The sequence below is a fragment of the Hesperophylax consimilis genome, chromosome 12, assembly GCF_061612785.1.
Source record: "Hesperophylax consimilis isolate HC1 chromosome 12, BYU_Hcon_1.0, whole genome shotgun sequence".
Classification (NCBI taxonomy): domain Eukaryota; kingdom Metazoa; phylum Arthropoda; class Insecta; order Trichoptera; family Limnephilidae; genus Hesperophylax; species Hesperophylax consimilis.
Window position 1 is genome coordinate 17,595,289 of NC_142847.1, and position 27,509 is coordinate 17,622,797.

At 35.8% G+C, this 27,509-nt stretch overlaps 1 protein-coding gene across 1 annotated transcript in view; it reads right to left on the reverse strand.

Annotated features, from left to right (window-relative positions):
- The window catches only part of LOC149419248 (polyprenol dehydrogenase-like), a 30,945-nt gene extending 14,138 nt beyond the window's left edge, over window positions 1–16,807 (reverse strand). The window contains exons 1-3 of the mRNA XM_089637747.1: window positions 16,715–16,807; window positions 9,051–9,893; window positions 7,005–7,184 (exon numbers count right to left, since the gene is read on the reverse strand). Coding sequence (XP_089493873.1) covers window positions 7,005–7,184; window positions 9,051–9,411 — 541 coding nt within the window. The 5' untranslated portion in view covers window positions 9,412–9,893; window positions 16,715–16,807. The remainder of the gene's footprint in view (window positions 1–7,004; window positions 7,185–9,050; window positions 9,894–16,714) is intronic.
- Window positions 16,808–27,509: the final 10,702 nt, after the last annotated feature.

Here is a 27,509-nt window from a genome sequence, read left to right on the forward strand (position 1 = left end):
TCTTAAATTGATAACGATTAATTTCCATTGTTTCCAAAACTCTCACCTCTCTTTAGTACGATTTTTTCGAACTCGACACCCTACTTCTATCATAAATAATTGCACTACAGTTGAAAATTCCGCCAGTAACTTTCCTTCGCTTTTCCCGTCCTTTTTTATACTATCACGTTTATAATTTTTTTCATTGCATTTTCGTGTGTGTGTTTTTCCAACATGAAAACTTCAAAGCACTCGATTACAATGGTTCGCTACCTCCTAAATTTCTCAGTTATTGTAAACATTCCCAGGAGTTTGTCACCTTGAAAGTCGATGCTTACCCTAAAGTGCGTTCACCTCTAATTTCTGTGGGAATCGAAATGTCGTTAACTATCTATTTTAATGTCGGGTCCATAGTTCATTCCTTTGTCTTTCGTAGACACACGCCCCTCCGTTCACTGATTGGTTACTCAAAATTTTATAGCTCTTTGTTCAGATCTATTGGTTGACAAAATTCAATATTTATTTTTAGGCCTAGAAAGGGGGTTTCTTTCTCGTGCTAGACGATTTTACGACCTCTCTGCTTTCGTCCCGGAACCTTGATTTAATTCCAACTATTACAGGTGTCTACTGCAAGCAAGCTGGATCAATTCTTTCTCCGCCAGATGTCGTTAGCATGTCCGTTTTCATAAATAATTTGTATATTTTTTTGCAGCTATGGTTTATCTGTTTTTTCACTGTGATTTAAAGCCTTTCATCACACGCTTCAATTTGGTGGAAGGGACCAAGCTGGTTGACAGAAGAGATCAGCGCTTGGCCACTATCCAAGGTGTCCTGTTTGAATCCCCCTGAGATTAAGAGTAAAAATGTATTACTGGCAGCTAATGTTCAAGAATGGGAGATTTTCGAAAAATTTTCATCGCTAACCAAATTGAAGAGAATTACCGCTTTGGCGTTGAGATTTATAAATAATTGTCGGAATCCTAAAGATAAAATCGGAGGCAATATAACTGTCACCGAACTAGAAGCAGCCTTAAAAATGTCTGCTGAAATCATCTCAAGAACATTCCTTTAAAAGAGAATTAAAGGACTTGAAAAATCACAGGATGGTAAACAAAAATAGTAAATTGAAAGCCCTCAATCCTTGTTTATTAGATGGTTTAATTTGTGCAAATGGTAGACTAAAACTAGGTACGTACTTATCACATCAACAAAGGCAACCTGTTATATTATCGCCTACACACAAATTAACCGAATTAATCATAAGACATTATCATTATGTGCATTTACATGCCGGGCCACAAGCGCAGTTAGCAGAAATACGCTTGAAATACTGGCCCATACTAGGAAAAAATACTGTTAAACGAGTCTTACATAATTGTATTATATGTTTTAGATACCAACCTCGAGTTTGCCAGCAGATTATGGGAAACTTACCTGTTGAAAGAATCACTCCCAGTCGACCATTTGCGGTGACGGGGCTTGATTATGCTGGACCTATTGACATGAAGAGTGGAGCGCTGAGGAAGTCTCCACTTATCAAATCGTATCTTTGCATATTTGTTTGTTTTTCTACTAAAGCTGTTCATTCAGAACTTGTAACGGATTTGTCAAGCGATACTTTTTTAAATTGCTTAAAAAGATTTATCGCCCGGCGGGGTCAACCTGAAAAAATATTTTCTGACAATGCAACTAGCTTCAGAGGAGCTTCCAACAAGCTTCAAGAGTTGTATGCCAGTCTAAAGCTGAACAATGACAAAATTCATAGGTTTTTAGCAGATAAAGTTATAGTTTGGAACTTCATTCCTCCTAGGGCGCCAAATCACGGCGGGTTGTGGGAAGCTGCAGTTAAATCTACCAAGTTTCATTTATATAGAATTACCAAGAATAATCCATTACAGTTTGAATTATTATATACCTTACTTTGTCAAATAGAGGCTTGTTTGAACTCCCGTCCTTTAACTTCCTTGTCTGATGACGTCAACGACCTACTCCCCCTCACCCCCAACCACTTCCTTATGGGCACTGAGGCTTCTATCATCCCTGAATTAGACGTCCGCGAGCTACCAGAGAACAGACTAAGCCAATATCAAAAATTAAATGCCTTAATTCAAACTTTCTGGTGTAGATGGAAACGAGATTACCTTGCTGAACTACAAAAACGGACCAAATGGCAGGCCAGCAGCCAAGAAGTCATAAAAAAGGACGATCTGGTCATCTTGAAGGAGGACAATCTGCCTCCTGCATTATGGAGGATGGCGCGCATAACAGCAACTCATCCAGGACCTGATGGCGTAGTGAGGGTGGTTACCCTCAAGACGTCCCAAGGCATTTTTGTGCGACCTATCACAAAAATATGTTTGATGCCAATAGAATCAAACCAGGATCTGCATCTCCCGACCCGGCAAACTACAGACCTTCCCAAGGTCACAGCCTAATGTAACCAGGGCTGAACCGATGCTACCACACAGGACTACTGACCATAAAGCATCGCTGTGGTTGACCAACCTATATCCAGAAGCCACTGGGGCTTCCAGTCAACCAGGACCAGGGGTATTCGCTGCCTACCAGGACAGGGCACCCTTAATATGAGACTCAACCCCCTGAGTTAACACGTACCACCCTTGAAAGGATGATCACCACTGGACCGAATGCAGAGTGAACGGTCTACACAGTGCAGTGATTACAGTGTTTTGTGTTCTATTAAAAGAAAAGAGTCAAGTATGAACTCATATAAAAAAAACAGACTTCAGTTTTTGAACCGCTCTATACGGGAGCTAGAATATTAGTTAATTAAGTGATCTATATGTGTAAATGTTATTAATTTTATGAATTTTTATCAATTTTATGATTTATCAAGTTATGGGTTTATTAATTTTATGGAATAATGTGATTAATTTTATGGATTATGTATTTGTATGAGGGTTATTATATTTTTTTGATTGTTTTAAATTATATTCCCGATCCCTTCAGGTTTAGGTAGTTTTAGTTATAATGAACTATTTTAATATTTGTTGAAAGTTTTTTGTATTGATATCAAAAAAAAACCACCAGTTTTTTTTCTCATCCCGGCGGTGGCAATATGTTTAAAATGTACAAGCTATTAGCTAAGTGCAAAACCATTTATTTTACAGGCCACTGCCTAGCACCTAGCGGTCAGTAGTAAAACTAGGGCCTATAGATAAAACAGGTGTTTTAATTACCATTGGCTTCTATGACAGTGTTTTGTTTTTTGATTATTAGTTTGTCAGTGTGTGTTGTTTGATTAGGCTATAAAAAGCTTCGCCGAGTGTATTTTTTCACTTCTTCTCTCCAAAAAATAGTAACAGGCAGGAATTATGGTCAACTGACCACCTGTAAAAGTGTTTTGCCCGGGTCGGGAATAAATTTAAACTCGTAACATTAAATAAAGTACAAATGCAGTTTTGTGCAACCAAAATCATGCGTCTGTTATTTTGAAGACTCCATCAAGCCCCAAACTATTCTCAACACCCACAAACATAACATCACCCCCCCCTGACTACCATTGAAAGCACCTCCATTACCATATTCACGAAACACTCAGGTCCATTGAGAATTAATTCAATTTACAACCCACCTGTTCAGACTTTACAAAAGTCGGATCTTGAATTACTTCTCGATGGACAAACGCCTACTATTCTAGCGGGGGATTTTAACTCAAAACACCCCGATTGGAATAGTAGGCTCACCAACAAAAACGGACGTATCTTACATGACTTTGCCAATTCTCACCCCGACATAAACATTGCAGGACCCATAGAGCCAACATTTTTCTCTAGCATCGGACACAGACCTGACGTACTAGACATCGCCATTTTTCACAAATCATCCTGGGCATACAGTATCGAAACCATCTGCGACCTTTCCTCCGACCATAACCCCGTGTTGCTAACTCTCAACGAATTCTCTTACCCTCCCCCCTGCAAAAATTAACAAAAAAACTGATTGGACTTACTTTTCACACAGAGTCGGGGAAAAATTATCCATAAATCCCCACATTAAAAATCCCTCAGATTTAGATACAGCGGTTGACGACTTCGCGAAGACAATAATGTCCGCAATAGATGAGGCCTCAAAACCTCTCCCCTCACCCTCCCCAATAAATTTCAAGGAAAACCTCCCAAATTCAGTAAAAGACCTAATTAAAACAAAAAATATCTTACGCCGCCACTGGCGAAAATATCAAAATCCCACCTTGAAAACTTCTATAAATCGAATCCAAGCCCTCATCAGAAAAAAACTTCAAGAGCACGTAAATTTCACCTGGAATTTGAAAATTCAAGAGATAAATCCACAGGACGGCTCTCTGTGGAAATTATCCAAAACTCTCAAAGCCACCCCCACCCCTAACCACCCCATTCACGCCGAAAACGGTCTCGTCTTCGACGATCAAGACAAAGCGGAGGCGTTCGCTGACAGTCTTGAAAATCAATTCAGCCCCAGCTTCAAACACGCCGATCTAGATCACATTGCAAATGTCAACCGAAAAAATCAATAATGTTTTAAATAATCTCCCCAATACAAACATTCATTTTACTACCCCGGCCGAGGTTATGCGCGCTATAAAAAGCCGGAAAAATAAAAAAAAACCCCGGCCCCGACGGCGTCACAAATTTCGCTCTTAAAGCCCTCCCCCAAAAAGGAATACTAGCGATAGTAAATCTCATCAACACAGCCCTCAGACTGCGCTATTTCCCGAAAAACTGGAAACACGCGCACGTCATTCTCATCCCAAAACCGGGAAAAGACCCCCTATTCTGCGAAAATCACCGTCTAATCAGCCTTCTATCAAATATTGGTAAAATCTATGAACAGATCCTTTTGACACGGCTCCTCAAGCACATTGACGAGGTTTCAACGTTACCTGATGAGCAACACGGCTTTAGATCAAATCACTCCACCCTCCATCAACTCCTCAGAGTCTCCGAAATTATTATCGGAGGCTTCAATACCAAGCGATCAACTGGCGCCATTTTCCTGGACATAGCCAAAGCTTTCGATAAAGTATGGATAAACGGCCTGCTTCTCAAACTCCACGAAACAGGCATCGATCCCCAACTACTCGGTGCCTTCAAATCATTTCTACGCCAACGTACTTTTCAAGTAAAATACGGTGGCGCTCTTTCAATAAAACGTTTCATGACAGCAGGGGTCCCGCAGGGCTCTCTGCTTTCTCCAATCCTCTTCAATGTCTACACTCACGACATTCCCCTCTCTGAAAATTCAAATTCTCACAAAACTCTGTACGCAGATAATACCACAGTTATGGTTAGATACTGTTCACCCAGAATGATTTCATACCGACTCCAAAAAAACATAGACTCACTCCAAGATTGGTACAATAAATGGCGTATAGACGTGAATCCCTCAAAGAGCGTGGCCGTCTTTTTCTCTCGTAGAAAGGGCGGCCGGGCTCCGCGAGAGGAAATAACGATGAACGGCCAAACTATACCATGGCAAAAATCGGCCAAATATCTTGGAGTTACACTTGACAGACGACTCACATGGACAAAACACATAAATAACACTCTCACAAAAGCTAAAAAAACATCCAACGCCCTTTACCCGTTGCTTCACTCAAACTCAAAAACTTCCATACAAAACAAACTACTCATCTACAAAACACAAATACGCCCTATCATGTCATACGCCTCACCCATTTGGGGCACTGGAAACACAAAACGTCTTGCCTCATTCCAGAATGTCACACTTAGAAGATATACCAAAAGCCCTTGGTTTGTCCGAAATAGCATTATTAATTCAGGCACGAAAATCCCCCCATTTAAAACACATGTGGTAGAATTAGCCAAATCATTCTATGCGAAACTTCCTATGCACACGAACCCAAGCATAGCATGTTTCGGGCGCTCAAGTCCCGACGACAAACCCACCTATCCATTCCCAGTCTCTATTACCTTCCCCCCTTGATGAGTGGACTCAAATAAAAAATTAAACTGCAACCAGATATACAAAAAAATATAGTTTAAATTTTACAAACACATTAATTTAAAATAATACCAAAAAATCATAATAAAAAAAATCTTTTACAAAAAATATAAATAAAAAAAATAAAAAAATAAAAAAAATACCTACAGACAAAAAAAATACAAAAAAAAAAGTATTACAGTCCTATAAGTTGCTATAGGCAGCCCACTCATCGGGTAGAAAAAAACCATCCCCCAGGTACTTTTACACCCTCAGTTCACGAGACATGGAGAAAATATTCCCCGAACCTCGCAAATGCACAATAGATACCATTTATAATAATTATGTAGTGCAAACCAGGTAGATAGTAGCCAATCAACCGGCTGCGCCTTGCGACTCTTGGGAAGGATCGCTTGGGAAATCAAAGATTTACAAAAAAAACAACAGTGAAAGAACTTAATGAGCAAAACCTAAAATGAAGATAATTTTGGTAGTTCTTACTCAAAATATTACTCAGTTAAATATGACCGAATCTGATAGGGTTCAATTAGCTCAGTTGGTAGAGCGGTGAGGGCAAGGGACAGGGTTCAAGTCCTAGATGTGACCGTACCTTTTTCTAATTTTTCTGTTTTAGAATCGCTAATATTATGTTCAATAATTAAAAATTTACATACTTATTATGTAAATGCTGTAGATGTTACTTCCCGGACACCTGGGTGTTTCTGTCATAGATTTTTTCCGTGTTGCAAATGTTTTGAGTTATTTTGCTATTTTTATGTGTATTACAAATTTTGTAATCCCATTACAACACACACGAAATAATTTACATGTATTAAAATAAGTACATGAAATTATAGTTCTTGCTTAAAATGGCTTCACCTTCAACCTTCATGGCCAATGTTGAAAATGTCAAGAGCACCTCCGCTATGCCGTTTGTCCGCTCTGGAATACATAGCAGATCGTGGTGTCGACTCTGGCGGTAGTACCGAACAATTTATAGCATTCCAGGAGGTATGGGCTATCAATAAAATGTTCTAAATGTTGTAATTATTGCAAATATTGTAAATGTTGTAAATGCCTGCCTAGATAGTTGGCGGCCAGTTTGGTCTCGAAGCCGTCCACTGTCTCCTCGTACCCGCCGAAGATCTGCCCGGCGTTGTTGACCAGCACGTGTATGGCAGGGTGTGCGCTACGCACGGCCGAAGCGAATTCCAGCACGGACTTCATGGAAGACGTGTCCAGGGTCAGTGCCTCCACGGTGCCTAAAATCAATCAATCATATTAAAAAAACTCAAATAATCAAATAAAAATTCAACAATTGAATATTTAAACACTTTCCAACGACACAGTCATACAGTCAAGAAGTCAGAAAGTCAGACAGTCAAACAATCAAACAATGAAACAGTTACGTAATCCTATAGTCAAATAATTATCAAATATACAATAATACAACATTATAATAATAAGCCTCTACATAACTGCTTCAAGTCATCTAATCCGTCAAAAGTGTTGGTGAGCAGAGCTGGTGTTTGGTTATTGATTACAAAAAGTTATTTTATTGTATGTAAACCATTCATTGTTGGGGATGGATCAAGGCACCGTCGCACAGCGGAAGGAAGGAGAATTGGAAATCTGGAATGCCGACATACCGTTTTTCTTCTTCCGCTTTTCTCAATTGCGCTGGTTCGTTGAAGTTCACTTTTATGGCGAATTCAATGGCTTTTCAATGTCGACACGGTCAACAAGGGGCACCGTAATCAAACAAAGGTTAGATATTGAGGATGATTTGTGAATTTCAACTAAACTGCACACACGTTGTATTTCGCCTAGGGAGGTAGGAATTAGGTAGGTGGACAGAAATAATTTTGTAGGTAGGAATCAAAAAGAACGGTATAAGGTATAACAATGCTACAATAGGTACCAACACTAATTTTCTAATAACAAAAGAGTTGCAAAATAATTGATTATTAAAAACTATTTTTCGAACAATCTTAATTTTATCATCGGGAAAAATCGGAAAGTGAAGGGTTAAATGTGTTTTAATGTGGTAACGATGGCAATAAGTATTTAAAAATCTTCGTTTTATCGAGAACATAGCAATTTTATTGACCTGGCACTCCAGATACTCACACTTTCCACTTATGGCAATAACTTTGAAAATATATATGGATGAATAGATACTACTTCAAAGATATTGTGTATAAATTTCATAAAGATTTCAAAGCGCGTCGTAAGTATTATTTCTTCGGGTTTATTTGAGGGCGCTCTCCGGCATGCTTCTATTTGAACGAGATACATTAGCCTAGCTCCTAGCTGCTCTGCCTCATCTGCTGTGTAAGGCCATTCGTACACGAAGATACTTACAAGCGACTGGAGTTTTGTACGCGTAGCATTCGTGTCGCTCGTGAGTATCCGCCATACTATTTTGCTAGTGTTACACGACGTACACGACGCGACGCATCGTCTACGAGTTTGACGTCAGTTGCACGCTACTGACAGTGCTGGTAGCATCCGCATCTACTACCAGTTTGACATAAATGACCTTTGAACATGATTTGAATGTTAAATTTTTCCTGGAGGTGGGAAATATCCATTTTCATATTAAGATAACTAACCGGAATACGTTAGAAAGGATTTAGCGAGGAAGGCATGGATGGAGTTTTCAAAGGATAGTCCATTTTACATAATTATCATTGGCGGCGACGGGTGTGCTACAATTAACATTTATTTCGTTGTATGGGTCAACCCAAAATATTCTTTTAGATCATTTTTAATGCTTGTAAATGTAAATGCATTATTTTCTGTCGCTAGAGTTACTTGAAATCGTATTAATTCCACAGCTGCACTCGTAAAAATGATAAAGTTTAAAAAATGGGAATCTATCAAACGTACCGCCCGTTTCTGCACACAGTGGCTGCCAAATTGAACAGTGGAACGCACTTGCAATTTGCACAGGGTCAGCATTTGTATATATACTATATACATATAATTATAAACTATATAAACGTTATTTTATAGAACCACGAACCTAGATGGTCAAATAACACTAAGGAAAAAAAAAGAGAGAAGAAGAAATAACAGAATTTAAAAGCAGTTTTTTATAAATTCCATAAAAAGTCTTTTCATACCTTTGAGTCCCTCCTTTTGAAACACCTCTCCCATACTTTTGCAGTTCTGGGGGTTCCTCACCCCAACAACCACATGCATCCCCCTCTCTACGAGTCCCCTGACCACGTGGTACCCCAGGCCCCTCCCCCCGCCCGTCACCACCGCCACGCAGCACGTCTTGTCGGAACAATCTATCACCTTCTGCCTGCTCCTAAAGTAGATATCCTCCACTATAGACCTGATGACGCAGATATGGTACAATAGCCAGACCCTGACGCACCAAGCCGGGCGGGAGAACATGGCACTACTTGCTGTGGCCCAGGCAATGATCATCACAACGCCCACTTGTAAGAGGACGATGAAATAACTTAATAACTCCATAGATGCCAGGTCCAAGTGTGTGACAAGTTGGTTAAGTAGATTTAGCTAGCAGAAAATTCGTGATTTAATCACTTTGTTTGCGCTTTTGGTGGCATTTCTAGCTAGCAGAGTTTTAGTGATAGAATCACTTTGTTTGCATTGAACAATGGTTCAATTTCGATGTAAATTTGGGATGGTATTTCTTGCTAGCAGGTATTTCGCTATTGCATCACCCTATTTACATTTAACAACTGTCCAGCTTTTAATGATGCCTAAACCAGGCAAGCATGCGGTCTTCAGATTGTGAATTTACAGCTAGCAAGATCGATTCACCTTGTTTGCACTAAACAATGGTTCAATTTTGATAATATTTTATTTAGTTTCTTCGTGTCATTTGTAGAACTGTATGAGCCATTATGGGAGCGTTTAGTTTTTTCCAACAGAGGCACATCGTGTATTATGATATCGAACTTTTTCTGGGAGTAATTAAATGGTGAGGGTTCCTAAAACAAAAACAACATTTTCGTATTAGAAATTCATCCAGTAAATTAGGTTATAATAAATAACAGAATAACACACATTTTTATAAACTAGCTGAAGTCCCCTGCGTTGCACGGACTCAACGCAGAGTTTTTGAAAATGGGGAAAAAAAAAATCTTATTTTGGACGTCAAGTGTACAAAATTTCAAATTTGTTTAAAAAAACCAAATCCACGCCTCTCGCCCCAGGCACTCTTTTTTTATATGAATAGATAGATATGTACTTGATGATATTAAGTCTGTGACAGACCACGTTATAAGCGCGCTATATTTTCGTGGCTTGGCCTATTTCAGCATATCACTCGCCATAGCGATACGCTAAAATAGGCCAAGCCACAAAATATAGCGCGCTTATAGTGTAGTCTGTCACAGGCTTTATTCTTCAATCCACGGAACATTAAAATGGCTGGAATTACGGTATGTTATTTTTTTAAATAGCATTAACCATTGAGTATGGCATTAACTGAAATATATGTAGTCTGTCCCATTTTAAACGGCATGGAATTTTTTTTTATAAAATATTTGTATTTTTACAATAAGTGTACAAATTTTAAACGTTATATAAGACAATGAAAAAAATAAGGCTTTAAAGATTCTTGGCTTCCTTTGTAGAACCCTAACTGATTTTAAGTCATTGGATTGCATGAAAACACTCTACATTTCACTAGTTAGAAGCCAAGTGGAATATAATTCACCTATTTGGTCTCCTTTCTATAAAGTACACTCTAACAAATTAGAACGGGTTCAACACAAATTTCTTAGGTACTTAAATTTCAAGCTTAAAATTCCAATAGAAAACATTAATTATGTAAATTTGATGAATGGACTTAATTTAATTACGCTGTCTGACAGAAGAACCATTTCAGACCTAATTTTATTATACAGAGTCATGAACAACCTTATTGACAGCCCTGCCATCGTTGCTGCTATTAAACTCTATGTACCGACAAGAAATACTAGACAAAATACAACATTCTTTTGCGACACATATAAAACCAACTATCAGTCAAACTCACTTACCAATAGGATGCATGATTTGGGCAACAAGTTTGGTGGTATTATAGATATATTCCATGATTCCCTTTATAATCTTAAATTCAAATTAAACCAACACTTTGTGGAATCATACAAATTATTGTAATAGATTTAACGATTAGATATGTTATTGTAATGTTTTATATTATATTTTGTTCTTTGTTATTGTTAAATATTATGTTGTTTAAAATGTTTCTTTACGCCATATTCTTCAAAAACTACTTGTATATTTTTTTTTAAAATTCTTCACTTTTATAACTCTTAGTATAAATTCTAACTCGATAACTTATGTAAAACTTATTTATAATCTATGTAAAAGCCCCTATGGGCGTATAACAACAACAATAAACAATAAACAATGAAGATGGTCTTTGCTCTTGAAAATAAATAACAAAAAGGTAAGTAAGAAAAACGCAAGATTTATCAATAAGATAAAAATAAGATTTTAGGAAAAAATAATAACAGATATACTCTTTGTATAGTAGTTGCTAGTATTATAGGTAATATTTCAATTTAAGCTGAAATTCATGAATATTTTCGATAATTTTTATATTTTAAGGAAGGTAAATAAGTTTCATTAGATATAATAAGTAGGTATTTTAGATGTGCTTACTGCTTTGCATGCAATTTTGAGATCTTAATATTAAGGCGAAGCTTAATGCTAAATCGCTTTTTTCGATTAATATTTATAACGAATTGGTTTTCTTTATGAATTCCAAAAATATATTTTATGTAGATAAATTGAAGCTTTTCCTATCGTTTTCCTTGAGTAGAAATCAAATAAAAAATTGTTACTTAATATAAAACATAAACTACTAAACGTAAACTACTAAAAAAATGTATTTTTGCCAAAAATGTGTAAATTCTTGATATGCCTTATATCTTCACGAATAGGCATTAAAATCGCTTGACAAACGGAGTCTAGAATCGTTCGATTTCAAGCACAAAACTGGTTTTTATTTATTTTTTAAATAATTTTATAAGAAAGAAAAAAACCTTAATCAAGTGAAACTGTCACAGATAATCTTAATTAACCTTAATATTGTATTTTTTTAGTTGTTTTATATATGCGTTCATACATAAAAATAAATAAATTGAATTAAATACATTTTTTTGTAGCTTACATTTATATTTTTTTATTGAGTAATTTATTATTTTATTTTTATAGATATTAAAACCTTCAATTTATCTAAAGCATATTTTTGGTATTCATAATGTACACCAATTCGTTTTAAAGATTAATCGAAATAGTGATTTAGCATTAAGCTTCACCTCAATGGATTAGCCATTAATCACAGACATAGGAATTAATAGACGAGAAGATAATGGCGAGGGGTAAAATCAACTGTTGAAGAACGAAGGGCGTAAGACTGACTGTGATTCGTCAATAAATCAATCTGACAGTAAATAGGCATCTCGCATTATAATATCACCATTTACTTCTTAAAAGTAAAATCTGCTTTTGAATGAATAGACATTTTTACATGGGAGCGCAAATTACTCGTCACGTTATGAACAAATTTGCGAAGTCCAAATTCGGCAAAAAAATTCGGTTATATTTTCAGAGTCGAATATTTCGTTTAAGTATTTAGTTAAGACACTTTTATAAATGTTCATAATTTACTTCCCAGCAACCAACCAGCTTTGTGTTTCGCGTCCAGACGTTTCTCGATGTGATAGTATATTATGTTTCTACAACTGATCCATATTATTCGATGTGAATATACTTAAAATAAAGTAAAATAATGCTTATATATGGAATGTAATACGACAATTGGGTTTATTCTCTTTTTCACATCTATTTTTACAAGTTTTCATATCACAAGTCAACATTTTGCCGTGTTATTTCGTAAAATGAACCGATGATGCCTCGACCATAGTTCGCACAAGAATGATGACGTCACGTTTTCAAATTTCATTTGAGGCCATACTCGAGCACAGCCGGCTCCAATGGAACCGGTATGGGGAGTGGGGATAATACGCTTTTAATCACTTAGGGCAGGTCTACTAATATTCATATGTCTATGCCATTAATAGATTATTGTTATATAATTTAATAATTAGATTACTACATTTTTAAATAGCAGAAATATTTTCTGTCCTTTTTAAATTACAACGATCAATTTGGGATACGGGTATGGGTACCGTCGCCCCGGGAATATTTTTTTGGATAACCAACGTCTCTGCAATAGGTCAACCCAAGTGGTTCGCTACGTTTGGTGACTTAGCAGGGGTGCCCGGGTACATGGGAAAGGTTTGTCTAGATCAAGGCTGCCCAACCTTTTTAACAGTTGGGCAAAATTGACGATTTTGAATCACTGGCGGGCCACTGAATACCTGACGGTTCCTATTTCCATGGGGGGGGGGGGGGTTGTTAGAGAATTTCTATAAAACATAATTCCCCACAAAAAAAATTCAAAATGAGTGCTCCCCACAAAATATTTGAAATCCATGGGGGGGGGGTTGTTACGGAACTTCGCTGAGAAAAAATTCCGCGCACCCAAAAACATCATATGTGATTCCCCACAACAATTTTACGAATTCCATGAGGGGCGGGGGGGGTGGCTACAGGATTCCATTTCGGACGCAAAAAATATTATATCAAAAACCGGTGTATTTTTGTTTAAAAAGTAAGTTCAACAGGTTAGATTTTTTCGTCGCTGATTCTCGTTCTGAGTAGCCTAAATAGCGATAAATCACCGCGCGCAAGCTGCATTGTTTGTTTTACCGCGGGCCCGCGACACTTTTTCAAATTGGCGGGTTTTTTGAAAATGGTTCACGCGGGCCATTTATAATTCGTTCGCGGGCCACAATGTGGCCCGCGGGCCTGGGGTTGGGCAGCCTTGGTCTAGATCTTGGCGGCGGAAGCGTTTGCCCACTAACTGCGTGGCGGGTCGGATCGGGAGAGACTGGTTGATGGAGACCTTTTGACCTATCCAACAGATTTTTATGTGGATGTAAAAAAACCAACAAGCTGAAATGAGGTCATTGTTTTTTAAAATCCTATCGAACTAGGTGAATTATTACATGAAAACAGCAGATGTGTGGTCCATCCTTTAAAATATCATTAAATAGCTAAATATTTATAAAATAAATATAACCACACGAAGAAAAAGCTGAAATTTGATTGTATAAATTAGTGCCAATGTTGTGCAGCCCATAAATTCACCCTCCCGTGAAGAAGTAACTTTTCCAAACATACTGTATGAGCTTCTACACTAGCGAGCTATGGACGATATACACGCAAGGCGTCAACACACTCCGAGTACAGTACAACCACGCATACAGAGCCCAGAGCCTCCCCTGGCGATGCAGCGCCTCACAGATGTTCACCGAAGGAAGGGTGCTTATGGGTTCGCTGCTTTGATTCGCCACATAATAGCCAGGACGAGTCAGCGCTACCAGAGATCGGACAACACTCTTGTCCAGGCCGTTGCCCAGTGGCAGGGAGCGCCTCTACACCAGAGATGGAGAATTTCACTCAAGCCACCATAAAGTCCTAAGGTATTCATCAATTTATTCATTTTTTATTTATTTCTATATTGTTTTTTTATGTATTAACTTAAATGTAAACTTTTATGGCAGGCAGAGCATTGCACACACGACTCTGTCCAGCTGAAATAAACATTATTAAAAAGACCGAAAAGCTGTGCTTACCTTTGCTTTACATGTGATTAAAAAAAATACTAGAAAATAAATATAATGATGTGACGTCTATACGCTCATGGCCAAGGTCTTTAAGGCAGCTTTGCAGTATTTTTAAGCTCCAGAAAAAAATAATGTAAATACGCAAAGATGATATTCAAAGTTTTTATGTCGTTAAAACCCGGTATTTAGCAGATCATAATACATGTTTTTATGTCGTTAAAACCCGGTATTTAGCAGATCATAATACATGTTTTTATGTCGTTAAAACCCGATATTTAGCAGATCATAATACATGTTTTTTTCGTCATAAATATACGTAAGTGTCCCAACAAATGCGAAAGATCACTTTTTTTAAAGTATTTTTTTAATGATAAACCAGTGTTTAAAAGACTAGTTCTTTTATGCATAGCACAAAGGATGACGTTTTTTTTTAAGCAAAATTATTAGCCTAAAACACCTACATAAATTGAAAAAGTCTTACGAGAAAAAATACATGCCGCCGACGGGAATTGAACCCGAAGACTTCTGATTGCTGGTCAGGTGCTCTACCAAGAATGAAGATGATATAATTTGTCTCGTCGCCATCTAATAGGAGATTTAGCATTATCAATGCCTTTCCTACAAAAATAAAGTGAAAAATCTTCTAGTGAAAAATCTAAGAACCAATAATTGTTGAATGAAAAATGCCAGTACAAAATTGAAAAATTTGGGGGTTTTGAATAAGCCGACGCGTAGCGCAATTGGTACAGCATTCAACCGGTAATCAGAAGCCTCCCGTCGTTCAATTCCCGTCGGCCACATGTATTTTTTCTCGGAATTTTTTTTCTATTTTTATAGGTGTTTCAGACTGATAATTATTACTTAAAATACGTAAAATTATTTATTTGATTATGCTTACGGACATTTTAAAAGTGTGATTAAGGTGTATATGCAGGTGTTTATTCGGGAACATACTAATGATCAGAGATTACGAGACATACATTCATACCATATATTATAACATCTGCAAGCATTCTCTCTCGCTTGCACTCATTCCCTTTCATGCGCACATTACAATTTTGGTAATAGTTATTCAACAAGCGAAGTGAAGAAAATTAAGAATGGCGACTTAGATGGTTAAGACATGTGGAGCGGATGAACGGAGAAAAGTAACTAATAAAAAATGTTACTAATTTATTGAAAACTTGTCAAATTATTCGTATTCCTATTAAAAACGGGACTGCAGACCTTTAACGAATTAATTGAGAGGTTTGCTAACAAACTGTCGATAAAACACGAACATGTTTTTAGGATGTCGGAACACGTATTCATAAAAATTCTAATATTGTCGCATTTCGTCATTATATTTTTTACGAAAAGAGCATCTGCTTGAAAACGTGTCTTGATATATTCTGAATGGACTAATATTTTGTTAGGAAATGTATTGCAATCACGTTTTTAACAGTATTTTAATAAAATATCCATACCATGTAAGAAGAATATAGTATCACGCAAAACTGAATATGAGTAATGCAGAACAGCATTTTCAATATTTTAAAATTTATATTTTTGATGAAAAGTTTCCAACCTTTTTGGGAAAAAATTGCAACTTAAATAGAGATAGCGAAACACGGCGTAACACCCCAAAAATAAATCACTATATACTTTTGGCCATGAAAATCTCAAATCATAACCAATAAGGTAATAAGTTGAAAAGGGAAAATAAATAGGTACGATGTGTTTTTAAATTTACATAAAGAATCAATCTCACCTGCATATATCAAATATAAATCGTTTTCAACTTTTGGAAACAAAAAATAGGCACCACTGGTTAATTTATAAAATATTACAATATTTACCTCATCAAAATTACAACTGAAATGAAAATGATTCAAACTATTAAATAAAATATATTTTCTGATCAAAATATATAATAAATAAATTAATACGAGTTTGTTTTATAAGACAATAATTATTTTTAGTCTATAATGTGAAAGGTGTAATATTTTATTATGTAGAAACAATATCAGTTTTCATCTCCGAATGTCGAGTTACGTTTAGATATATTTTACGGCTAAAACAACTAATACTGATGATAATAAATAATAAAATAAATTCCTTGCCTTAATAGCTTCAGCAATTCCACAGAACTTTTTAATTCACACAATAATAACCGAGTGTTGTGATAGTAGACAACAACTGTGCTAAAGCGCTGGACAAACAGAAGTGAGGCGGGAGGCGGAAGGTTGTACTGAGCAGTGGGGTTTTTGTCTAACGAGCAACCGGCACAACAGAGCAGAATGTGCAGTGATCTCCCAAATAAAACCTACGGCCAACAAGAATCACTTTGATCTTTGTTCAAATATTCTATGTTCCCGACGGTTTTCTCTGTAACATAGAATGTTTTATCTCCGGGGCCTGCGGGACTAACTTGGAAATGGTCATGTTGGTCATGAAAGTGGAGAGAATCATCTCATATGAAAATTAAAATCAAGCTGAGTTTAATCGGCAAACTTTGTTATTGTTCTCGTGAAACCGGTTTTTAATGTTTGATAAAGAGTGCAGGCTGATGTAAGCGTAATGAGTAAGATTAAGAAAGGAACGCTTAGATTGGAATGTAGAGCGAATGAGCGAAGAAAGGAGTGTAAGGAAAATGTATGATGCGAATGCTAATGGTAGCAGAAGTCGGGGACGCCCGATCAAGACATGGCAAAATTAAGTGAATCAGATACTCGAGTCGGGCCATGTCAAGAGTCTGAACAATAGAAGAGTATGTATTAGACGACAAAAAGTGTGTGCCAAGACAGAGTTGTTTGGCGGTCCGTCCTCTCTGCCTACCCCTGCGAGGAAACGGCGTGATGGTTAGTTAGTTAGTTATAAAGCAACATTATCTTATGAGAATATTACAACATTTAAATCTCAAATTAAAAGCTGGATACAAAACATAGGGAGATCAGAAATAGAATATACATTGACACCAAATACCAACAGAATGAATCCAAAAACAACTCATCTGCACTAAAAATACCATATCTGTAATACGTTTATAAATTGGTAAGTTTTTAGATTCTCACGGCCCAAAAGCATTTTTATTGTTTGTTTTTGGGGTGTTATGCCGTGTTGCGCTAACTCCTTCTTTAGCCGACGTTTCGGACAGCGTTGCAGTGTCCATCATCAGGGCAGATCCGGTAGATCCGAAGATGAGAAGTAGATCTTCGGATCTACCGGATCTGCCCTGATGATGGACACTGCAACGCTGTCCGAAACGTCGGCTAAAGAAGGAGTTAGCGCAACACGGCATAACACCCCAAAAACAAACAATAAAAACGTTTATAAATTATTGCAAAAAACTCTACAAAATATATGCATCGTTATTACCTACTTTGTATGATTCATACTACTAAATTTGAATTACATATATATAAAATCCGCAGCACGGACGATCCCAGTAAGGATATCATTATCTCTATTTGATACAAAAAAGTGAGATATTAAACAATTAATATTCCACCTTTCATCTTTATATGACGTAATTTATTTTGTTATTGTATTGAAAAGAGAACATTTTTAATACAAAAACGCTGACACAGTATAATTAGTACCTATCAGGTCTAACATTGGGCCATGAAGCAATGAACTGAAATAGGCTTTTGAGTCCAGAGTCCGTCGCTTACGAAATAAAGTACTTAACGCGTTACTTGCGCTCCACGATATGAACATAACTTTGTTATAAGCCCAATGTTACGCACCTACTTTTTCAATTGTATTATTTTGTTAATAGTATTGGGTATATTAAATTAGCTCAAATCGACTTACGTGTAGTACCTACACAAAATTTAATAGTAACCAAAATGCAATGATACACATGTTTGATGGCATTATAATAAGTTATTAAAATGTATGATGTTCAAAACAAATAATCAAACATGTCTAACAGAAGAAGCAAATTGCCTAATAATTGAGAGTTTGATCTTAGAAAAAATGATAGAAGCAATCGGAAGAAAACTTGATAGTAATATTAATGAAATATTCAAGAAATTGGAGGAAAAATCGAGCTAATTTATATTGAGAATAAAAATAGACACGTAGAAAATTTTAGACAAAATAAATCTATGCTAAATACTATTGAGTTCCTGTCCAACAAATACAAATAAAAAAATCGAACATCTCCAAAGGGATCTCCTTAGATTACATACAGTTCAGGAACAAAACATAATATTAAAAGAAATTAAGATTGATAAATTACAAAGCTGCATTCAGTCATTGGAGAATGACGCGGAATATAAAACAGGATAACTAAAACTACTAATACTTGGTGTTTTAGGTATGTCAGGTCCCAGAGACCCAATTTATGTATATTCCTAGCCAGACAGTTACAAAAACAAAAGCTAACACACATTATATTACTATAATGCATAGTTTTTCCTATTTTACTACATTTATCTTCAACAATAAGCACTAAACACCGATCACACTATCTGATCAACACTTTCATCGTCATATCATACAAAGTATTTAAAATTACAAATCGCTGTCCTAGTTCTTGTATGTTCAATAGACATTTTTTTGCAAAACTGAGTTATGAATGCCAATATGTACATTAGCCTATTACGCATTAATGAAGTTAAAAAAAAACATATTTTTTGGTTTTTAAGTGACATTTTAAGCATTTTTCGATTGCCGATTTCCACTCCCGGAATAATGTTTCAGTTCTTATTTGTTCAATCTCCTGGATATTTAACATTCAAACACTCAAAGTTATTAATATAATAATTTTTAAAAAGTTCATAGATATTTGTTCAACATCCCGCAGAAGGTTGAGTTCTTGAATGTTCAATCTGTCAACCAATCAGGAGCCGGCTAGTTAAAATGTGCGGTCATGTTGATTTTTAGTTGTTTTCTAACAACGAAATTGTTCCACTAAAAATACGTTTAATCGCGAATATATACTGTTATTGAACTAAAAAATTACTTCACCGACTCCAGAATCAATAAACCTTAGAACAGTAGCTCAAATAGAAAGGTAAGTCTTAAAATTACGTCATTTATAGGCATTTTTATCATATTTTTCATGTACTTCTTGAATTTGCTAGGCAAATATACAGGTGCTTCATTTATTATTTATTTATTCAATTATTTATTTACAAACTTAGGACTTTTACCTAAAATGAGTATTAATAAATTATATTAGTGCATTAAAACTTATTTTTATTCAAGAAATACAACAAAAGAGCCAGGAAATGAAAATGTGCAAAAAGTCGACTGTCCTCATAGTCTGATTGAAAGACATCTACGACACATATTTAATCCGATATCACTGCTGAGATCGCTGATGAAAGCGAAGTCCACATATTTCAATTTTGAATTCATTCAATTAAGAGTTTCTGATTTTTTGTTTTTTTTTAGTCACATAAAAAACAATAAACATATTCTTATGTAGGAACTACAATAAAACCAACTAGGCAAACGACTAACAACAATAAATGTAATGTTAAATAGCGCACACCCATAACCCAAATCGCGGGATATTATAATTTATTTATTTTAGGATTTTAAAAGCTAAAAGTATTTAAAAAAATAATATTTTATTCACGATAATCAACATAAATAATAAGCTCACGGCAAATAAGACCTTCCGAAAGAAAAAAATCTTTCTAAAGTAAGTAAACTTTAAAAATTACATTTATCAAATGTAGGTAACGAAACAATAAAAAAAAAACAAATTTTCAACTGAAAATTGAATTTCAATAATTTTACGCATCACTCGGGATTTTTTTTATGAAATACCGCACACAGTCTCAACTGCTCCCAACCATCTGGAGCCAGTGACTCTATGGAATCCCCAATTGGGGTATATTAGTATATTGTGAGGCTGAAGGTAGTGTGGAGGGGAAGGAGATGGAGAGGAGAAAGAGAGGAAGGAGGATGAAGGAGAAGAGAGATGGTATGTGAGTATCTATTCAGATCTGATCACCAAACACGGCTAAAGCCATTTCAATTCTTATGGTGGTCTTTACACCATATATTCCTCTATGGAACATGCCCCAAATAGACTATAATTATGTTATTTTAAATGAATAATTTGTGAAATAACATAAATGAATCAAATAAAATTTACTTGCGCACGCCGGGATTTGAATCCACGACCTCCGGATTTCTAGTCAAGAGTACCCCTAGATCACGGAGGCCGTAATACGTACGATGTAAGAATATTTCACATCACGCATGCACTGACAACCGATAGTAGTATATTAGCGGTAGGTACCGCTACCTTTGTACTTGTGCATTGTTTTCAAACTTCCAAAATATTGAATGATTTATATAGAGCAGTTTTTGTGAAAAATCAACTCAAGGACTCTGTTTGTATATTTTAAAGTAATACTTTAAGTCAACTACTAACTAAGATAAAAGTAAAGTATTTGAATTCTGAAAATCATCCTGTATATACAATTTACCACTAATTGGCTGATTGAACAAAAAATACCTCAAACTTATGGGAGCCGAATTGTTTAATCTCCAGACGATATGTTCAATATCCAAAATAATCATTCATCATTTTCAAGCCATGTTCAACGTCCACCTTTAAAGTCATAATATGGGCATATTATAGCTTCAATCTTCGAAAAATGATCTTTAATAATTTCCTGTTACACATATATACTAAACGAAATGACCAAAATCAAGAATTTTTTAGAATTTGCCTGTAAAAACAAAAAAAAAACGTCTCCTGTAAAATTTGCTAAATGGTCTATTGAACATACAAGAACTAAGGCAGCGAAATACTACTATGCAAAAATGTTATGCATTGGCCAGCTTGTTTTTATAAGTCCTTGTACGTTTAAACAGATTTCCGTATTATAAAATGTTATTCAATATTGGTTATTTGAACGCAGACTTTGACACCTTCTAAATAGCTCATAAACGAAAACCAAATTTTGATAACTTGGCCAGTGGCGTAGCTAGGTAACCAAGGGCCCTGGGGCAAATTAAAAAATGGGGCCCCACTGCTATGTAAATTGATTAGGTCTTATCAAATAAAAATATGAAATATACAAACACTTTAAAAATGCTAAGCTACTTAAGCTCTTTTTTGTACACTGCAGACTGCAGGGTAGGTAATAAAAATATTAAACAGTAACAACATAAATTACAATAAGTTCGGCCCGGTCCAAAGGACCCGGTCTTTAAGTTAGTGTTTTAGTACTTAAGTCAGTTCTAATCTAGTAAATAAGAGACCACCCAGAAGTTAAAAAACATTTCCCATCGAGTGAAATCTGGCACGGTCAATTCAGCATAGTTTTAGATTCCTTTTTTTGTGTTAATTTTGACGTTTATGTTTGCGGTAGTTTTTGACAGTTGACGTTTGTTTTCGCGGCTGTACCGAGTGAAGTTTATAATATTATTAACTAGTGCTTAGTAGAGGATAATAGTTATATGTTTACAAAGTGAACAATAACGCAGAGAAGACCACTCCAGAATTACCTTCCATCATCTATGGATCAACCGGACGATAACGTACGCCGAAGGAAGAAGAGAGGCGGCGCCCCCCCGCACTCTCCCACAACCGCCGCCGCCGAGATCCCGGGCACCAGCTGCAGCAGTCCCAGGCTAGAACTAGGTGATATTTCGGACGAGGATTCGGACAATTCTGAAGAATACTTTAGATCTGGGAAAGAAGCTCTAAGCGATGTCCAGATGGCGCTGGAGGAATTGCAGGACACTTTAGCTGAAAAGCAATGTAAGGTAAGCAAGGAGCAGTAACTAAAAATTGCCAGAAACGTAACCTACGTAATTGGTGCTGTATCACAACTTACATTGGACAGAGAAAAACTGAGAGCTGATCTGACTACTGCCCAGGCTGGTTTGAAAGTGGCCCTGGCGGAAAAACGTTCGGTTGAGGACTGCAACCGTCACCTCGCGGAGAAAATTCAACAGCTAGAGGCGGACCTAGGACCTGTGATGCGACGTGTCGCTGAAGCTACTGAGGCGACCATGTCATTTGCGGACATCACCAAAATAAAAACTAAAGATGCGACTCCATTGCCGATCACTCGTACAGGACAAGCAGTAGGACCTACAAAGCCTACTATATGCGTTTTTCCTAAGCTGGATAGCATTAAAGACAGCGAGGAAACAAAACAAAATGTAAGAAAAACTTTAAAGCCCTCAGCTTTAGGTGTCCGAGTAACCGGCATGAGAAACATACGAAATAAGGGAGTAGCGATTCATACTGCCAGTGTTGAAGACCAACAAAAATTATTAATTGCGCTCACTAATACGAATTCAAGTACTTTAAGCGCACGACTACCAGCAAAAAGACATCCCAAGGTAATATTTTTCAATGTACCTAGAGAGTTATCCGATGAGAGCTTCCTGAATAGCGCTTTAGCTGGAATTCCAAACATGGAGCAAATGGACACTGGAGAGATGATTTCGAATTGCCGACTCAGCCATTTGGCTGGCGCTCGATCTGGCTCAACCTGTCATCGAGTGTATGAGGTTCCGGCTAAGCTACGTCATCTGTTAGTAGAACAGGAACGGGTATTCGTGGATTGGACGGTGTGCCGTGTACGAGATTTTATAGGGCTTACTGTGTGCTCTAATTGCCAGATGACTGGACATTCATTCAAATTTTGTAAGGAAAAACCAAGATGCGCTCACTGCGCCAAGGAAGGACACGGACGTGAATCGTGCCCAAGCGCTGAAGCCAAGCCGGTATGTGCAACATGCACGAGGTTCGGTAAGGCCGCGGACCACCCGACGGGAGACAAGGAATGCCCAGCTTATCAAGCAGCACTATCCAGGGACTTGGCAACCATCGACTATGGCTTTAAATAATTATATAGAAGATGACTGTGAAGTGGACTTTATAAGAACAAACAATTTGAATCAATGGGTAAAAATGAAACGTAAAAGTGAGATAGGAGATTTAATTTGCATCCAAGTTAATATTAGATCAATATGTAAATATTGGGATGTATTACATGTATACTTAAATAGTTGCTGGGAGTTTGTAGACATTTTAATGCTATGCGAAACTTCCATACAAACTGACCTTATTGATTTATATGAGATACCGGGCTACACATGCTATAACTATTGCCGCACTAACAAGTCAGGTGGGGGCATTCTACTATATGTTCGGAATAATATTGTATTCAAACAAAAACAACTAGAATCGTTTTATTTTGAAAATGTATTCGGTGTAATTACTCTTCCAAATAAAGAAAATATTAGTATTTTAGCAATATATCGACCGCCGAATCTTAGCAAACAATCATTTATTGGGGAAATAACATCTGTTTTGACAAGTTTCATAGATCCTCTCGATAATGTTTTGTTCTTTGGGGATGTTAATCTAAATTTGATGAATTACCAAGATCCTGCTGTAATCTCATATGAAAATATTCTAGCTAGCAATTACTTAATCAAGTGTATAGACGGCGTGACTAGAGAAGCAATTGTAGACGGACGCGTTACACGCTCATGCATCGATCACATTTATGTTAGGTACAATAACGGGCATAAACAAGTGGACGCGTTATCAGCGTGCGTATGCGAGATTGCTATAGCAGATCATTACATGGTCGCAGTTAATATTAAATATGACGAGCAAAAGGAACCTTTAAACATTGCGAAGGAGATTATTGTTTTGTCCCAAAAACGTATAGACAGCCAAATACATAAAATAAATTGGAATTCCTTACTTGATGAACAAGACAGTATTACACTGTACCAAAAAATTAAAAACCATTTTATTAACCTATACGAAAGATGCACAGTATCATTCCTGAAAAAACCGAATAAAAGACCAAACAGGATCAAAAATTGGATAACTACTGATATTTTAGAGAAAATTAAAAAAAGAGATTTGCTATTTCGAAGGTGGAAGAATTCACCAACCAATAAAAATTACGAAAATGAATACAAGGCCTTTCGAAATAATGTTAACAAACTAATTACTAAACAAAAATCATATTTTTTTAAAGATAAATTTAAAACATGTTTCAATAATACTAAAAAAACGTGGGATGAGATAAATAAAATTTTAGGAAGAAAAACTAAAAGCAATTGTGATGAAGTCATCTCGCGATATGTGATAAAAGATCAGACAGTGGAAAGTGTAACTAACCAATATGTGAATTATTTTTCAGATACTATATGTCATATGTTGCACAAGTGTGATTTTAAAGCATCTAATATTGATACAGTAGAATTACCTCACAGTATGTACCTACCTAAAGCAACTATCACGGAGATAACAAATATTGTTAAAAAAATTAAAAACTCAAAATCTGCTGCAATGGATAGTATAAGAATGCACGACATAAAAAAACATATAAATATTTTAGCCCCAATTATTACGCACTTAGTAAATAGACTTATTACTCAAGCAGAAATACCTGATGATCTAAAGTGTGCTATAATTAGACCTATTTACAAAGGTGGAGTACACTCAGAGATAGGAAACTATCGACCTATCAGTATCTTGCCTGCACTTGAAAAAATCTTTGAAAAATATATTTCTTTAAAATTAAACAAATACTTACAGAAATTTTCCATTATAGACAAAAATCAATATGGCTTTCAAAAGAAAAAGAGTACTGAAATATTATTACAGGATTTCTCGAATTATGTAAATAATGAATTAAATAAAAAAATGCATGTTTTAGTATTATTTATCGATAATTCCAAGGCGTTTGACACAATTAATCCGCAAAAATTATTAAATATTCTAGAAGCAATAGGAATCAGAGGAAATCTACTAAATTTATTTAAAAATTATCTATCTAATAGACATATCTGTGTAAAAATATTTGAAAAACTGAGTGGAAAAAAAAAATGTACGCCGGTGTCCCGCAGGGGTCAATTTTGGGACCCACCCTCTATATAATATTTGTATCAATAATGAGTAAACTATTCTCACATGTTAAACACTTTGTATATGCTGACGACACGGCACTGGTCATATCGGATGAACAATTATATACTGCGATGAAATATATGCAAGAAGACTTTATATCTCTGATTAAATGGTGTCATGACGTAGGATTAATTATAAATACAAAAAAAACTAAACTCATGCACATAAGATCTCCACATGCAAAAGTTTCCATCATGCCTGAAATAATTTCTCATAACTTTACCTGCATCCATCAAAATATTGTGCAGCCCTGCTCATGCGAAACGATTGAGCTAGTAAACGAATATGTTTATTTGGGCGTGACTGTTGATTGCTACTTTAAATGGGACATACAAATACACAAAATTTGTAAACGGCTGCGGGCGATAGTGGGTAGAATATACAAATTGAAGTGTTTCGTTCCTGTGAATACCTTAAGAATTATTTACATGTCACTCGCGGAATCAACTTTAAGATATGGAATAACCACTTGGGGACATTCTTGCAAAACAAATTTAAATTACGCACAATCAATACAAAATTCTATCGTTAAATTACTAGTTAAAAAAAATATTTTTTCGCAAAGACGAAACATTTCACTTTTGTATCAAAATTTAACAGTTTTGCCGGTGCAGGCCTTATTGTGGTATAAAATATTAATTCAGCACATATATGACTCTGAGTATAAGAGGAAAGTTGAACATGGGCACAATACTAGGTTCACAAAGAATGAAGGCATGCTTGTACCTAAACATAATAATAAATACGGACAGCGAACCCTTGAGTATAATGTGCCTAAAATATATAATATGCTACCTGGTAATATTAAGAAATGCGAATTTCCAAATAGAGTCAGATATTTGCTGAAAACGTGGCTACTAGGTAGAAATAATTTGTATTAGGCGATTTAATGTGTAAGTTTATTGTTATTGTATAAATGAAGGTCTAAGTTGTAATCTGTAAAAAGTTGTAATAAAAATCCTGTTTGACAAACTACTTAACTGTAGTTTAACGGGATATATATGAAATAAATAAAAAAAAAATTAATACTTGGTGTAGGTTTGGCTAATAAAACGAAATAGAGAAGATTCAAGGGTTTATTATATAAAGGTCGGGCCTACCAACTGACTAAATAACAATTATATTTACAATTTTTTCCTAGCTCTAGTTTTCGCAAAAGTATCAATGACTTCGTTTAAATCCATGCTTGATGCGGTTTTGTTTTCAATTGCTATTAGCGATAAATGTGTTTGGCCCATCTTATTTCTTAAATTTTTTTTATTATTTTTTAAAAGACCTTTCAGCTGCTGCAGAAGTGACAGGAATTGTAAAGAATAATAACATCAGCACTCGATATTTGCTCATTATTTCCTTACATAATTGGTTAACAGTCCATGCTTGAGTTAGTTGAGGTAAAACTAGATGGTAAATATTAATAAATTGAAGTGAAAAACTAGGGCCTATTATATCTGAATATTTTCTTTGGAATTCGTCACATTTTTGTAATAAAGTTGCTTCATCAACATGTAATAAAAATGTTGGTGTTAGAAAATCGAATATATGACAGACTGCACTCATACCCATAAAACGTGTATCTAATTGAGATATTACTGTGTCTAGTACATTATTGAAAATCTCAATTTCAAATATTTTTTCTCGGTTTGGAAATCGGTGATCAGCAGCTAATTCATCAAAATGTTTTTAAACTTTTCTTTGCCTTTTTTCTTGAAAATGGGTATCAATACCATATTTTCTTGCAGTTTCACTGGCTTTGCACTTGAATAATTCGAAATCATTTCTATAAATTTGCAACTTTGCTTTGATCTCTGCTAAAACTTTACTCGCCTCGCCCAAATTGATGTCACATTTTTGTAAAGTTTTGGATGCATTATTGATGTCGTTCAATACACTGTGCATAAATTCGCAAAGCAACACGAACTCGAAATTTACCATTTTTGTTTTAATACTCTCTGCTTCACTACGCTCATCTTTATTAGGACTCTTTAGAACTATTT